Raw genomic sequence first — 15,626 nt, 5'->3', positions numbered from 1 at the left:
CTTTTTCATTTACTTCTAATGATCGAAGACTTCTAAAATATTTATATATGTAGTCTTCGTTCAGAAACAGAAATAAGGATATGGATTTATTTATTATTCGTATGTATGTTCATAAATGATTATCACGTGCTCAGCGGTGAAGGAAAACATCGAGAGGAAACCCACGTTCCCGAGAAATGCATTTTCGGAGGTATGTGACCTAACCTGTATTGGGCTGGTTTTCCATTCGCGGGTTGGAAGGTCATACAGGCAGTCGCTTATGTAAAAAACCGGACCTGTCAATTCTTCAGGTTAGGTAAGGGGACTCTTTGAAAAAACGGGATACTTAATGCTAGAAAGATGATGATAGGTAGAGTTAAGATAGATAAAAATCCATTATTGTTTCATACTAATTTGTGATATTACCACCATTCTTTCGTCATACTCGATCCATCTTGTCTATTAAAATAACATACATAAACTCACGCCTATTTTCCGCCGGGGTAAGCAGAGACTATGGAATTCCATTTGCTTCGATCCTGACACACTCTTTACTTACTCCACATTCATCAATCGTTTCACGCCGGTTCCGGTAAGTACCTAAACCTTTTCTCAGAACACCTCCAATTTGGTCGATGTACGTCCTTCGTAATTAAAACAACAGTAATTTAATAACGATATTCTCATTATCTTACTAAAGATAAAAGGACGGATGCAACTTCCTTTAATTAACGCACTTTACATTAATAACAAGACTAATAAAGTTAATAGTTATTAATAGGAGCTCGGTGGTGCAGCGGTAAACGCGCTCGGTCTGCGATTGTTGAAGTTAAGCAACTTTCGCAAAGGCCGGTCATAGGATGGGTGACCGCAAAAAAAAAGTTTTCATCTCGAGCTCCTCCGTGCTTCGGAAGCCACGTTAAGACGTTGGTCCCGGCTGCATTAGCAGTCGTTAATAACCATCAATCCGCACTGGGCCCGCGTGATGGTTTAAGGCCCGATCTCCCTATCGATCCTTAGGGAAGGCCCGTGCCCCAGCAGTGGGGACGTTAATGGGCTGATGATGATGATGAATAGTTTCATAACGGATTTATCAAATACCGGAACGGATATTACAATCTTCTGAACTGGAAATAAAGAAAAAACATAAAACATGACCAGCTGCTTATCTTCCCGGAAAATGAGGGGAATATCCTAAACCCACTTCATAATGACGATCATCTACCACCATCATCTCCCTAGCGTTATTCTATTTTTCGCAGGGTTCGCTCACCTAATATGAAGATTTGACAGGTCCGGACGGGATCCTTTTTACAGAAGCGAATTTCTGTCTGACCTTCCCACCCGCGAAGGAAAACCCAATAAACACAGGTTAGGTCACACCCATTCCTGTGTTTATTATTTTACTTTGCAAATTTTGCGCCAAACTTACTTAAATCCCATAGTCCACGGTTCCTCAAGATATAGGCTCCGCCTAGTTTGGGAACCTCTGTTCACTTTGTAAAACTTATATTTTACCCTACCTCAAACATATGTCTTCTTTTTTTGTATTATTTCTGATATTAATAAACTTCTTTTTTATTTGATTCCTCCGACACGCATTTCTTGGGAATATAGATATGTATGTGTGGTAGAGACGTTAATTTCAATAAGTAACCAAATTATATTAAACTATAATATTTAGCATTATATTATTTTTATTTATTTATTTTGTATTTTTTTAACTATAATTATATTTAACTATATTATTTTATTTCGGGCTACTAGCCCAAACACTTCCAACAACCCGCAGTAGAGCAGCGTGGTGGAGTATGCTCCATACCCCCTCCAGTTGATTGAGGGGAGGCCTGTGCCCAGCAGTGGGACCTGTATAGGCTGTTTATGTTATGTGTATGTTATAACAATCAACTATTTATCAAAAAAATAAATAAAAAATAACACATTTTCAGGTTCAAAAATGCTTTATTAGCTATTACCCCAACTCTGCAGCTTAGCCAGACAAGCGTGGGGGTTGAAGCTACACCAGACCGGCCATATGGGTTGCACCTTCATACCACGGAGGAGCATGCGCCATCTGCAATTCAAATTAAATTTTTTATTCAGTAGGTAACGTGCCTCATTTAGACTCTACCCTGAAAAAAAATAGTCTCTAAAATAATAATAAATATAGAATCAAACCTGTGACTGTCGAGCCGCATGTAGACATCCCCACCAGCGGTCGCATTGGCCACCAGATCTGACCACAGGCGCTCCGCCACCGCCGCCGCACGCGGCCATAGGTGGTAATCCAGGTTACCTTTAAAAATTTAATATCATACTTTACATTTTAGTATAGATGTTCTTCTGGAATGACGGAAATCAACAATAGTAGATGGCAAATGGTGGAATACCAACCTCATCAACCGTGTCAGGGTTATTATTGAGCCGCCAAAGGCCCCTGACATGGCTCATGTAACGACTACTTACTTACATCAGGAAGTAGTAACCGAGACCAACGGCTTAACGTGCCTTCCAAAGCACGGATCATCTTACTTTTTGGGCAATCAGGTGATCAGCTTGTAATGTTCTAACCAAACAAGGGATTACAATATGATTTTTGTAATATGTCCCCACTGGGATTCGAACCCAGGACCTCCGGATCGTGAGCACGGAGGCCGTTACTTGACAAATGGGGAGCGCTGAAAGCTCTCACCCTGTACAAAATTTAAGACAACAGGCCTGAGGTTATCCAGTGTTTCTCCATTAACCATCTATCAAATAATCTAGCCTATAAGATCCCACTGCTGGGCAAAGTCCTCTCCGCTTTCCAGTTTTCGCGGTCCTGTGCGCAATCCAGGCAGTCCGCCCAACACTGACGAGGAATCTTCATCATTACCTATCTTTAATTTAAGAGGCACGCTCTTGTCGGTGTAGCACTCTCCATTCTTGTCTATCAAAGGCCAATTCTTTGACTTCTTCTTCTTTTTCTTCTTTCTTTATAAGACACGACGTTCGCCTTCTCTTTCATTTATTCATTTGTTCCAAGAAGAGCTTCTTGGTCTTTTCTTCTCTTTCCTTCTGTCTTCTCTAAATTCAATTGTTTGTGTTACCTGCATCCACTATATCAGTCCACAAAATAGCCTCTCCGCCCTCGATGGAGAGAACCTCGATGGTCCGCCAAGACTTCCACGCGTACATCTCTTGCCAAGATCTGAAAAAGTTGAGTGTTGAGCTCACGATACGGAAGCTTCGGGTTCGAATCTCGGTGGGGACATACCACGAAAGCCGTTGGTTCCGGTCACTGATGTAAATAGACCTTTGGCGGCTCAATAGTAACTCTGACACAGCCTGGCACCTGAGAGGGTTGATGAGGTTGGCAATCCACCTCACAACCCACACGATAGAAGAAGAAGAATGATCCATTAAGAAATGACCTTCTGGTCCTACTGGACCAATAAGGTCGGAAATCCGTTGGTATATTTACCAAAACTTGCCGGTCCATAATATAGAGTCCATTATACATATAAATTATGATCTTCTGTTCTTCTATCGTATGGGTTAAGTGGATTACCAACCCCATCAACCCCGGTGTCAGGGTTATTATTGCCAAAGGCACCTGACATGACTCATGTACGTCGCGTATTTTGATTTATCATCATCGTCATCAGCCCATTAACGTCCCCAACGCTGGGGCTCGGGCCTTCCCTATGGATGGATAGGGAGATCGGGCCTTAAACCATCACGCGGGCCCAGTGCGGATTGATGGTTATTAACGACTGCTAATGCAGCCGGGACCAACGGCCTTCCGAAGCACGGAGGAGCTCGAGATGAAAACTTTTTTTTTGTGGTCACCCATCCTATGACCGGCCTTTGCGAAAGTTGCTTAACTTCAACAATCGCAGACCGAGCGCGTTTACCGCTGCGCCACCGAGCTCCTCAATTTTAATTACTTACTATTATTTATTTTATAATATGTATAGATTATGTTGTTACCTGTACTTAGTACATCTTTGTTTCTTAATCTCGCAGGACAAGTCCCATCTACTGGAATGGATAACTTTGTATTTGGCCAACGAACGATCAGGCTGTGTCGGCCATGCGTGCAACTGGACTCCGTACCTGTCAAATTGAATCATTCAAAATCCGCCATTCGCTCCGATTCCACTCAAGGAAACGTGTAGCTAAAATTCAAAAATAATATAAAAGCCACTGTGGTCCTGTGGTTCACCAGCTTGCTTCTCAAACGGGGAGCGCCGATTCGAAGCCCGGTACCGGACTACCACCAATGAGTTATTAATTTATCTTAAGTGCAGTTTTCAGTAACACTGTTGGCTCGACCAATATGACGGAGATACGGCTCCTATCACGTTGGTCTAACAAAAAGCTCGGTGATGGGTGTATCTCTGACTACCCCATTGGGATATAGACGTCGTATTAGGTATATGTTATAAAAGTACCAATACCTGTCCCAAAACCTAGCCTCAACTTCTTGATTCAAATGTGACGTGTACCAAATCACAGGCAATTTCGGTAAAAACCCCTTATTGGCCAGCTTCAGACGCTCCAGAGCCTTCTCCAGAAAACCTTCCCTTTCGTTTATCAGATAATAACAATTTGACAGCGAAAATACGCTATCACTCATGTGAAATATATCATCGACTCTAGTCATCTCGAGGATCTCGGAGTAAATGTGCTGGATGACGTCGAAAACGCGTTCTCTCATCTTCAAGCGGAGACAAATGACATTGTCACAAGTGTAATTATCATTTTTCATAGGACATGTGGCGTCATCAGACCATGACCAAGCTCTTCCTACAGGGCCTGGTATAGCCACTTCTATCAAAACCCTTATACCCCTAACACCAGCTCTATTCACCACAGTCTTCACATCATCTTTCGAGTAGACCATACTTCTATCATACGCTCCGTATTCGAATAAGTTCGACAAGGTCGGTAGTAGAAGAGGAAAGCTGGCGGAATCAGAGATTCTCCAATGGAAAGTATTTAGTTTGCAAGTAGCCATGGCGTCTATAGTCCTAAGTATATCTGGAAGTGGTATGTAATTCCTTGCTGTGTCCAGCATTAGGCCTCTGTATCTGTAACTTGGGGAGTCTTTGATAACTGCTTCTGACACTGTGATCAGATACCCTGAGCTCTGGTCTAGGAGAATAATTTGACTCAGGGTTTCGAGTCCGTGTCGCACTCCGCAGAAAGATGGAGACACTATGTTGATCTTGATTCTCTCAGAATCAGCCTCAAGTTTAAGGTTATAAGACTCGTCAGTATTCATTCTCATTCTTGGATCATAATCCGATTCCACTTCAATCATTAGTACCATTTTCTTCACTTGAATATCGCGGCTTCGGTTTCTATTCTTCACATCAATTCTTTCCAATCTTGCTAAATCACCAAGAAATAGCTTGAAAGCTTCGGCCAGATATTGATTGACCACATCAGATGGAATTGAAACGAATTTGTACTCTAACCTGTCAGTAGCAAGGGCTACTAAATCTTTGCTGAAGTATGTTAACCCAATGGGATGGGGCCATATTTGTGGACCTGAACAGATGAGAATGCAGCGACTCAGTGCTGTGTAGGTATCAGATCTGTTTTGTGGTTGATACACCTTGATACAAAGGCTGTTGTTGCAATGCCATGCCCAGGTGGGGTGGTAAGCGAAGGGGCTGAAAGTAAAGAGGATTTTATTCAAGATGAAACTAGTGTATTTCATTACTTATTTTAACCTGCTACATGATTTAGATTTTCTGTGAATGTTGGTAGTGGAACATTTTATCTCTATTTGAAACGATTGGGTACGTGCAGCAATAACTAACTATTCCATCCAAGACACTAGTAGCTAAGCCGAGTCAGAAGAGTATCAGTTTGTTTTGGACTCCACCACCATTGCTGACCAGTCCATATATAAAATTACAATTTGCCTTAATGTTTACTGTCTATTTATTTGTAAGTACTCTCTTGCGTAAGTTGTTTCTATTACATGTTTTGATTGTAAGTTAAGTGTTTTATATTTGTTACTGTTTGGTGTCCTTATATAATGTTAGGTTAGTGATTATTTAGAAGATATGTGATATTAGGCAGCTAAATTACTGAATTGTTTAATAATATATTATATATATTTTTTTAAATAAACTTCTAGGGACCTGTGTCAAGGTTTTTCTTGCAGCTTCTTTTCCCTGGCTATACAGGTTGTGAGCTGCAGTAGTTTTAGGCGGATGAGACGTTCATTATGTAAAAATTGACGATTCAAAGTGTAATTATGTTACCTACTGTATAAAGATATTTTTGAATTTTGAATTTAATAAACGTTTCTTACTTTCTTTCTTTCTATTTTCTAATGATGGCTTTAGTCCATAAATGTCTACAAAAATGTAACCTAACCTGCCTGCACCTACATCACCTAAATAAATGGGACTTAAAGAAGTCGCCATACTATGAATGTGGTCACCCGGATCAAATCCTATCTTACATAGTGAGCGAGTGCCCTCTACACCGGTTCCCAGGTGGCATAACCGAGCTTGTGTGATGGATGCGGCAGAGACTTGGCTAGGGATCTTAAGCTGGATATATGATTCACGCAGGATATTTTATTTTTGTCTGCCATACGCAGTAATAATAATAACCTGGGCCAACCCCCTATGGATAATGATGTTGACAACAGCTAAATTACTATCTCATATCTAATCAGTCCAAACATAGACTTATCAAATTACCCGAAATCATATAAAACCACAAACCAATTTCCTAAAAAACGCGTTAGATGAAATCAAACATCAATAAAATATGGTTCAAAGAAGTAATTATTGAAATTAATAGATTCTGTGTACCAACAAATTAGTGATCAAATGTTAATTAATATAATTAATAAATGGAAACGATTATTTTCACTATATTCCGAGTAAAAAACAGATAAAGTATCTATTTTAATTCATTTATATGCTCTAAGATATCACCAAATCTTCTTCTATCGTGTAGGTTGTGAGAGGTGGACTACCAACCTTATCGATCGTGGATTCAGGGTTATTATTGGCCCCCAAACACCCCTGACATGGCTAATGTAACGACTACTTACTCAATACATCATATAGTAACCGGAACCAACGGCTTAACGTGGCTTCCGAAGCACGGATCATCTTACTTTCGGACAAGCAGGTGATCCGCCTGTAATGTCCTAACCAAACTAGGAATCACAAAATTATTTTTGTGATATGTCTCCAGCGGGATTCGAACCCGGGATCTCCGGATCGCGAGCCGAAAGCTCAACCGCTGGACCAGAGGCCGTTACCAAATGCGCCTGTAACTTTAATACTCTAACCAGTGGTGGCCCTAAGGCGGTGCAAGCGGTGCGACCGCGTGAGGGGGGAGGGGTCGACAAAATCAGGCCAAAACAAGGCTGGTCCACCCTGGCCAGCAGCCCCGTATCTAGAGGGGAGCAATTGGGTTTTGTAATTATAGGGGCTCAGGGGTGCCACTTTCAAATCTCGCACCACCTAAATATTTTGCTAGGACCACCACTGGTACTAACCGTAAGGGCGCCCTCGTCAGATTTTTTGTAGGACAGATAATCGGGCCGACATTTCCTCAGATTCTTATGCCCGATTTTGTGACCGACCTTTTTCCGAACGTTCCATTTGTCACCGATAATCGGATCAGTCGGGATGCACCGATTTTATTTCTGACCGAGTTTTCGTAGGACGTAGGCGTTGCACTATTGCGAGCAGTACGTTCTTTTTTTTCTCCTACAAAAAGTCGGTCGCCAATTGTCTGACGTGGGCAGGGCAGAATTAAAAAAAAAAACAAAAAAAAAACAAATTATAAATAAAAAAGTATAAAGAAAAAAGTATGAAGTATAACTTACCTAATTCCAGCTCTGCCCAACAAATTCTGACTCTCATCATCAAGACTGGTGGTAGTCCCTTTTTTGTTAAAAAATAAAAGGTACACCAGACAAATAAATAATATTATTAGTAACACGACCGCTATGATGCCAATGATCCAGTAGATCATCTTCTTATTATCCTTGCGACGGAACATACTATCATTAAATTTGTTCTTTAGACAATCTAATTTCTGGATGCTGAAAATAATTGAGATTAAAATTAGAGAAACATATTGGTGCTAATTCCTGCGGGCTTAGCACCGCAAGCGCGCGATTCTTTCTCGCCTCGACATACGTTACCCGTCACTCTCTCACAGTACTGCTCAGAAAGAGACAGACGATCTCTGCCGCGGCGAGAAAGAATCGCGTGCTTAGGGTGCTAGGCCCGCCGTACACACTATCTAATTTTATTTTAAATTTTACCTGTCATATTTATATCTGCTGAACAAAAAAAAACAGGCATTGACTTTAGGGAACACGCACACGCACACGCACACGCACACGCACACGCACACGCACACGCACACGCACACGCACACGCACACGCACACGCACACGCACATGCACGCACACCTTTCATCTTCCTTTTCAAATGTTTATTAAAGTTTATTGTTATATGAATGAATGAATGAATGAATGAAATATTTTATTTTCAGATATTTATCCATATTTTGTTAGTAATAGAAGATTATATCTAAGTTAGTAAAATTTATATGTATATACCCATACAAGTATATACTAAATAAGGACAAATTATTTGGCTAAGTTGTTATTATCCGTTGGGAACAGGCGCTGCATGCTGAGATACGGGTTTCACCTAGTTCCGCTGCAGAGGCCCTGCCTTGCCTGTTATAAATATGTTATTAGCCTATGAAACATTGTATTGCACTGTACTATACTTTATATGAACAAAAAAAAAAAATGTCCTCCAATTAAAAAAGGAAGCAAGAGAAGTATCTCAGCATGGAAGCAGGTGGAACTCCATAATCTCTATTTACTTGTATATTTACTGTATCTTTCGTCCATGTGTGTAAAACTCGTTTTGTATGTTGTGTGCAATAAAGTCTATTTGATTTGATTTGATTCTCTTCCTTCTTTCTGCGTGAGATCTAGGGTGCAATGATATTTTAGACTAGCGATTATCGGACCTGCTATTACGAAGGGTGGTCAACCAGGAGCATCTCTTCTCGCTAGACTTGGTACAGTTCGCGCAGTCAGGTATGATTGTCGCGCAGCATATGTCCGTGCTGTTTGCTGTGCACGCGCAAGGGTCTTCTTTCTCTGTTAAAAAATAGGAAAGTCAATATGGTCCTGTGCTTGTTTCTCAAGCTGCTTGCTTCTGGGGAAAGGTTCGAACCCTGGTAACGGACTTGCATCGATGAGTTTTTAATTTATCCGAAGTGTAATTTTCACAGATGGGGGATATCTAACAGAAATCTTGGTGAGACGTGGGTACTTAGTTCACCTTGCGATAGATGCGTACCTCTGACTACCCCAATTGGGATATAGTCGTATAAAATTGTTATTCCAGCCAAGTAGTTAATGCCATTGGCGTCAGATCTCCAAGTAACGTCAAAAAAAGGAGCTTAAAAATAGGACAGGAGAGGTTTTTATTGTGGGTTAGTCTGCAATCTTCTCTGGTGAATTGGAAGTACAGAAATAACATGCATTCAGCTGCTAACCATCCCGGGAATGTCTAAACGACCACTCCAAAATGATGAACTATGTGGTCAACCTCTATGGTTGATTGAGCAAAGATCTGTGCCCAACAGTGGACGGTGATAGTCAGGTGATCAGCATGTAATGTCCTAACTAAACTAAGGATCACAAAGTGACTTTTCATCGTGATTAAAACCTGGGACCTCCGACAGGCCAACGTCTAGCTAGGCTACCAAACGGCGAATTCAAAAAGTCGCCCAAAAAAATTCGACACTCACTTTGGCCTTTCTTGTTCTCCTTAGCTGCATCTTGAACCTTATTCTTGGCATCACCCTCTTGTTCCTTATCAGATTCATTGCACATATGTAGTTCATTTGAATCCATTGTCGTAGTACCACTATAATCATCTAACCTTAAGGTGTATGTATCTGAAGTTTCATTTGAAGAGTCAGGAATCAAACAGGTCTTCGAATAAGAAGGTGACTCGGTAAGGCAAGAAGACATAACAGTGACTGAAGATTTAAATGTTAACGTAGATGCTTTTCGACTCTGAGTCCCATTGGTTTCCGCTTCCGAAGTCAAGTCGTCTAAAGGCTTCGAAGGTTTTGGTGTGGGTGATCTTCTCTTCTTCACCCCTGGAGGCGGCACCTGTTCACAGGCCTCTGAAATTTTTAATAGGGATATTTCATTGAGAATTACCACCCGTGATAGCCCACTTCTCTTTCTTTCTTCACATTCATTAATCGTTTCATACGCGCACGCCGGTGCAAAGTAGATCGTACTAAACCTTTTCTATGGACATCTCCAATTTAAAGCAAATAGAATTCCATAGTTTCTAGTTACTCCGGTGGGAAATAGGCGCGAGGTTATGTATGTATACATGTAATAGAAATCTTATTGTATTAACTCACGTCTAATAGCGATTTCAACGTTGTTAGAAGTGATTTCCATCTCTGTCAGACTCTCACAATACTTCAGTATCATCTCTCGCTCGTGCCTGGCCAACTTGTCACAAATGTCGGCCTCCACTGCACCAGTGATGGAGTTAATGCAACAATGGTAGAGGAGGACGGATGCCATTAAGTAGAGCTTCTTTGGTAAGTCCTTCTCTTCCCAGAAGTACCTAAAAATAGAGTTCACTCTATCTATAGAGGTCAGTTAAAAACGGGGCTACAAGTGCCACATTGTTCCAATTCATCTAAAAAAGCAATATTGCTATTTGACATTTGTTAGCATTGCGCCCTTACTTTTACATGCGCAAAAGTCAAATAGCAATATTGCTTTTTAGATGAATTGCTACGATGCGGACTTTTTAACCGCCCAATTTTACTACAAGTGGCAGCCAATCAGCTCGCGACAACAAACACTTCAGAACCCCAATAGCGACCCCGCCGGACGTTTAACGAATGCCTCATCCAACGCTATCGAGAAAACAAAAAAGTCGACGTTATATGCCTTACACTATTTTTGTTCATACTTCAGAAACGCATTTCTTGGATATGTGAGTTTCCTCCCAATGTTATCCTTCACCACTTCTTATCGTTTCCATAGCATTCAGATGTTTTCATCCCGGTATTTTGCCACCCAGACACCATGCCACGCTTAGTACGTGATAACTATATAAGATCCAAACATGAATTCGAAAACAAACTCGAAAATCATTGGCTCGAACCTGCGGCTTCACAGTCAGAGTCAAGCGTACCTCCAACTGGGCTACCACGGCTAACTACAATGTAGATTGAAAAAATATACCTGAGTCTCAATATAGGATATTTGTATCGCAAGAACGGCTCGAGGTCATCAGTACAAAGTATGGCTCTATCTATGTCATTGTCGCAGATGTCTTCCTTATACTTGTTGATGATTTCAACCAGACCAGACGCTGATAGCACGTTGGCTTGCAACTCCGGATTCACGCATTTGTTTAACTAAAATCATAGATTAATATATATCAATCGAAACATATTCGTCTTCGAATGAATAATTTTCATTCAAATGACGAATGATCTTTTTGCCGGCGAGGATGTGCTGCCGCCAAAGGATGATTTAAGACCATAAAGGCCATATGATTGAAGACTAAAGTAAGACCGAGGGGAGGTGAGGTAAGGCTCAGCCACTGCTAGAGATCGGAGAGTTGCCGTTCTATACGTAGTGTGGCGGACCCAACTAGTTGGTCACCTAGTTCCGCCCACATGCAACAGATGGCGCCACATTCAATAATGCAGTCTTGAAGCAGTCGTGAGACGCGATATCGAAGTTTATACAGCAAGACGCATATATACAACTTCCAACATAGCGCCGTTGGATCGTCGATCCCTAGTCACACTACCAACTTGTGGCTAGCGGGGTACTACGCTTTACGGTACCCCGAAAACCATCCTTTGGCGGAGGCTCATCCTCCCCGCCAACCCAATAAGCGAGGCGAATGTTATCTACGTAGATAAGCCGAAATTCTCGATATAATTCGAGGAACCTATGTCGCGGTCGCTGTAAAGAAAGTACACAACCGCTTACCCAATGTAAAAGCACATCTGTCCATCTTTTCTTGATAAATTCCAACTTGCAATCAGAGCATGATGTCTCCAAAGGATTTTTCTTCGATAGTGTAGAGAAATGCATTTAAAAAATTTAAATTTTTATGTTCAAAATATAACAAAACCAAAATATTACACTTAAATGATTGTAAAGTGACGATAAAATGACATTACGAAAAGTCGTGAAAAAAGTAAGAAGTGTCTAAAATGAAAGAAGATTGACAGACCATTGGTGAGGTGTGGGTACTTAGTTCATATTGCGATGGTTGTACCTCTGCGTACCCCACCGGACTCGTGGTCACACCAGGTTGTCACATCAGTGTGACAAACAGGAATTTTATTCTTGTTTGTCACACCACTAACAATACAACACCTTTTATCACACCATTGTTAGTGCGGAGAATATGATAATTTAATTTATACGCCGATAAACACAGCACTACTTTTAATGACAAGCCTGGATAAAAGGTGTTGTATTGTTAGTGGTGTGACAAACAAGAATAAAATTCCTGTTTGTCATACTGGTGTGACAACCTGGTGTGACCACGAGTCCGGAGGGCTGCGTACCCCAACTGGGATATAGTCGTCAGCTTATATTATGTTAAAAAGTGAATAAATGTTTTAATAATGATAATAAAACGTTTGAATTTACATTATCATAAGCTACGTGGGGTATAATGATTGTTATACTAGTTAATTGCTATAGTCATCAATATTAGCTACTACATTATTTTATAGTTTGATTTAATTAATTCCATATTTCTTTCATAATGTTTCTTATATTGTGTAATTTAATTATTTCATAATAGTTTAAATAACACATTTAACATCTTTTCGATCCAATCCCGCCGTCGGCGCGGTCGACGATTTCCGTCATTCAGCGCTTATCGCTATCGACGCACTCGATCAATTCTATCAAATATAATCCTCTGGCGACGCTCTGAGCCGAGGTTCGCGACCAACCGGGCACCAACAGGCCTGTTGTCTTTAATTTTGTAGCGGGTGAGAGCCCTCAGCGCTTCCGATTGGGTCATGGGTGGCCACTTTATCTGTAACCTGGTTGTCTGCAACCTGGTGACAACCCCCCCTACCATCCCCCCATCCACCCCCCTCACATATAAGCTGGATCCGTTCCTGCTATCACGTTGGTCTTACAGAAAGCTTGGTGAGGTGTGGATACTTTGTTCATCTTGCGATGGATAGACCTCTGCCTACCCCAATTTAGGATATAGTCGTGAGCACTATGTTATGTTGTTGTTATTATTATGAGATAGGGCCAAAAAAAATGTATTACTTACCGAATAAGTCATCACTAATTTCACGAGCCACGCTCTTGTCGGTGTAGCATTCTCCATTCTTGTTTATCAAAGACCAATTCCTTCACCTCCTTATAAGACACGACGTTCGCCGTCTCTTTAGTCTGTTCCATGTAAGCTCTTCTTGGTCCGAATAAGTAAATGACAAAAAATATATTCTCAAAACATCGCAAGCGCATTAACAAAAGACAGCTAGGAAAAAAAGGCGCCGCTATCAATGACTTTAGCATCTAATGACCTCTCAATAGAATGACGGCAACCAGTTGTTATATAACCTGTGGCCGTGAAAACGCAATGTTACAGTGATTGTTCGTAATTGTTACCAAATCTCGGTCAAGCTCAATGTGAAATGTTACGCTATTTGAGTGAAGCATACTGCATTGAAGTGAAGCGATGGGTTACGGACAGAAAATCTGATTATGTTTATCGATTTATCGGGAATTGTCTTTGGGTGCACTCCCATAGTGCATACAGGGATAATCGCCAGTTGGTGTCACACAACATTTAGATTAAATTGTCTTAAGGGGCATCTACGTGTTGGCTTCGGCCCCACGCACGCCTTCCAAAAGTCCGGGACTCCATAGGCCCGAGATATGGAAACGACATACGAATAATAATAATAAAAAAGTTTATTCAGGTAAAACACAGACAAATCTATATGGATTTACAACATTAAAATAATATATACTTACACACATTAATATTTAGTTGGAAAACATAAAGTTATATCACAACTTATTGCACTAATTTAATTCACAGATGATGATGACTCGCAGAAGTCGTACAAGGTGACTGAAGATGACTTCAAGGGCATTAGCTTCCATTTAAAACATTCCATCATGCGATCACCAATCCCTTCAGCAATGGGAGTCTGGCGGGTCTTTGGACTTGCTTGTTTTTACCTGACTTATTGTAGATTTGCAGCAAATGGCATTAACTACTTGACTGGACAAATGAGGAGCGCTGAGGTACCACCCGGTACAAAACTTAAACCAAAAAGCCTGAGGGTGCCAAGTTGGGCGCAAATCTCAGCTCAGGGCGTCGTCGTGCCTGAACGCACTATGGGAGTGCACTTTTATCATTATTCTGTCGATGCGTAGAGATTTTATTTTGTTTTGGTTTTCCCGAAGAGCAAGGCAAAGGGAACTATGCCCATACAGCCATGTCTTATGTATTTGTTTTTCTTGATGATGATTAATGAAATGATACTAAATATTAATTTAATGTGTGTATATTTTAATGTTGTAAATGTATATGTGTGTCGTAGATTTTACCAAAATAAACTTTATTATTGTTATTATTATTATTTATGATAGGTGTGACGATGCATGATGAAACTTAAGCCCCCACTCTCGGAGCAGACTCCTACTCCGAACCCCAAACGAATTACTTAACTCAAAAGTCCGCATAAACTTTCGAGTTATGAAGTGGCTTGTTGGCACGAAGCGAAAATAGATGGGTACACTTTGATTATTGAATATTCCGATATAATAACACTATCGCGAATGTTTTCCGACTAACTTAATGCGATCATTAACCACAAAACACCACTTCGTATTTATTTAGATTATTCAATGAAGAAAGCAACCGCCCCGTTTCCGTTCCCGCCAAAAAGTCCGATGCATGGAGATTGCATTGCACTCTAAGGAAGTGAAACGTGGACTATGACACAGAGACAGGAAGAGGTTGGAAGCGTAAGAGATGTAGTGTTGGAGAAGGATGGAGAGTATGAGCTGGACTGAAATGGTGTCAAATAAAAAAGTACTGGAAAGAGTAGAAAAAAGAACCATAATGAAGACTATAGTGAACCGGAGACGAAATATTATTGGCCATCTGATACGTCACGATACGTTTATAAAAAAAACATCATGGAAGGAAAGAGAGGAAGGGGTAGACTTAGGAAAACATTTATGAAATAAATAAAATAGAAGGTGCAGGTCGTGTCGTATCAGGAGGTGAAGGATTTCAAATTCAAATTCAAAAATATCTTTATTCAGTTGGTAACATAATTACACTTTGAATCGTCAATTTTTACATAACGAACGTCTCATCCGCCTAAAACTACTGCAGCTTCTCACAACCTGTATAGCCGGGGAAAAGAAGCTGCAAGAAAAACCTCGGCACAGGGCCCTAGACGTTCTTTAAAAAAATAAAAATAATCATAAAATATTGGTATACAATTGAGTAATTCAGCTGCCTAATATCAGTTCTCAGACAATTAATCCCATGCATTCATAACTTCTAAATAATCACTAACCTTTT

The 15,626-nt window shown here is 40.7% G+C and overlaps 1 protein-coding gene across 1 annotated transcript; it reads right to left on the bottom strand.

Moving 5' to 3' along the window:
• Window positions 1-1,944: 1,944 nt before the first annotated feature.
• On the bottom strand, window positions 1,945-13,561 carry LOC126377990 (chitooligosaccharidolytic beta-N-acetylglucosaminidase-like). The gene is made up of 11 exons (XM_050026010.1): window positions 13,347-13,561; window positions 11,267-11,442; window positions 10,426-10,637; window positions 9,793-10,176; window positions 9,004-9,136; window positions 7,835-8,053; window positions 4,422-5,642; window positions 3,952-4,077; window positions 3,069-3,169; window positions 2,158-2,275; window positions 1,945-2,053 (listed from the first exon to the last, which is right to left on the bottom strand). The coding sequence occupies exons 1-11, from the start codon at window positions 13,401-13,403 to the stop codon at window positions 1,945-1,947; spliced, it is 2,856 nt and encodes a 951-aa protein (XP_049881967.1). The 5' UTR covers window positions 13,404-13,561.
• Window positions 13,562-15,626: the final 2,065 nt, after the last annotated feature.

Source organism: Pectinophora gossypiella, chromosome 25 (assembly GCF_024362695.1).
Source record: "Pectinophora gossypiella chromosome 25, ilPecGoss1.1, whole genome shotgun sequence".
NCBI lineage: Eukaryota > Metazoa > Arthropoda > Insecta > Lepidoptera > Gelechiidae > Pectinophora > Pectinophora gossypiella.
This window is presented reverse-complemented; position numbering and strand designations above follow the sequence as displayed.

Excerpts from the sequence above, each read along its gene's own strand:
- LOC126377990 (XM_050026010.1), bottom strand. The coding sequence starts at position 13,403 with ATGGAGAATGCTACACCGACAAGAGCGTGGCTCGTGAAATTAGTGATG. Across the intron at positions 10,638-11,266 it reads TATCCTATATTGAGACTCAG|GTACTTCTGGGAAGAGAAGG; the intron begins GTATATTTTTTC and ends CTCTATTTTTAG. Across the intron at positions 4,078-4,421 it reads GAGGCTAGGTTTTGGGACAG|GTACGGAGTCCAGTTGCACG; the intron begins GTATTGGTACTT and ends TCAATTTGACAG.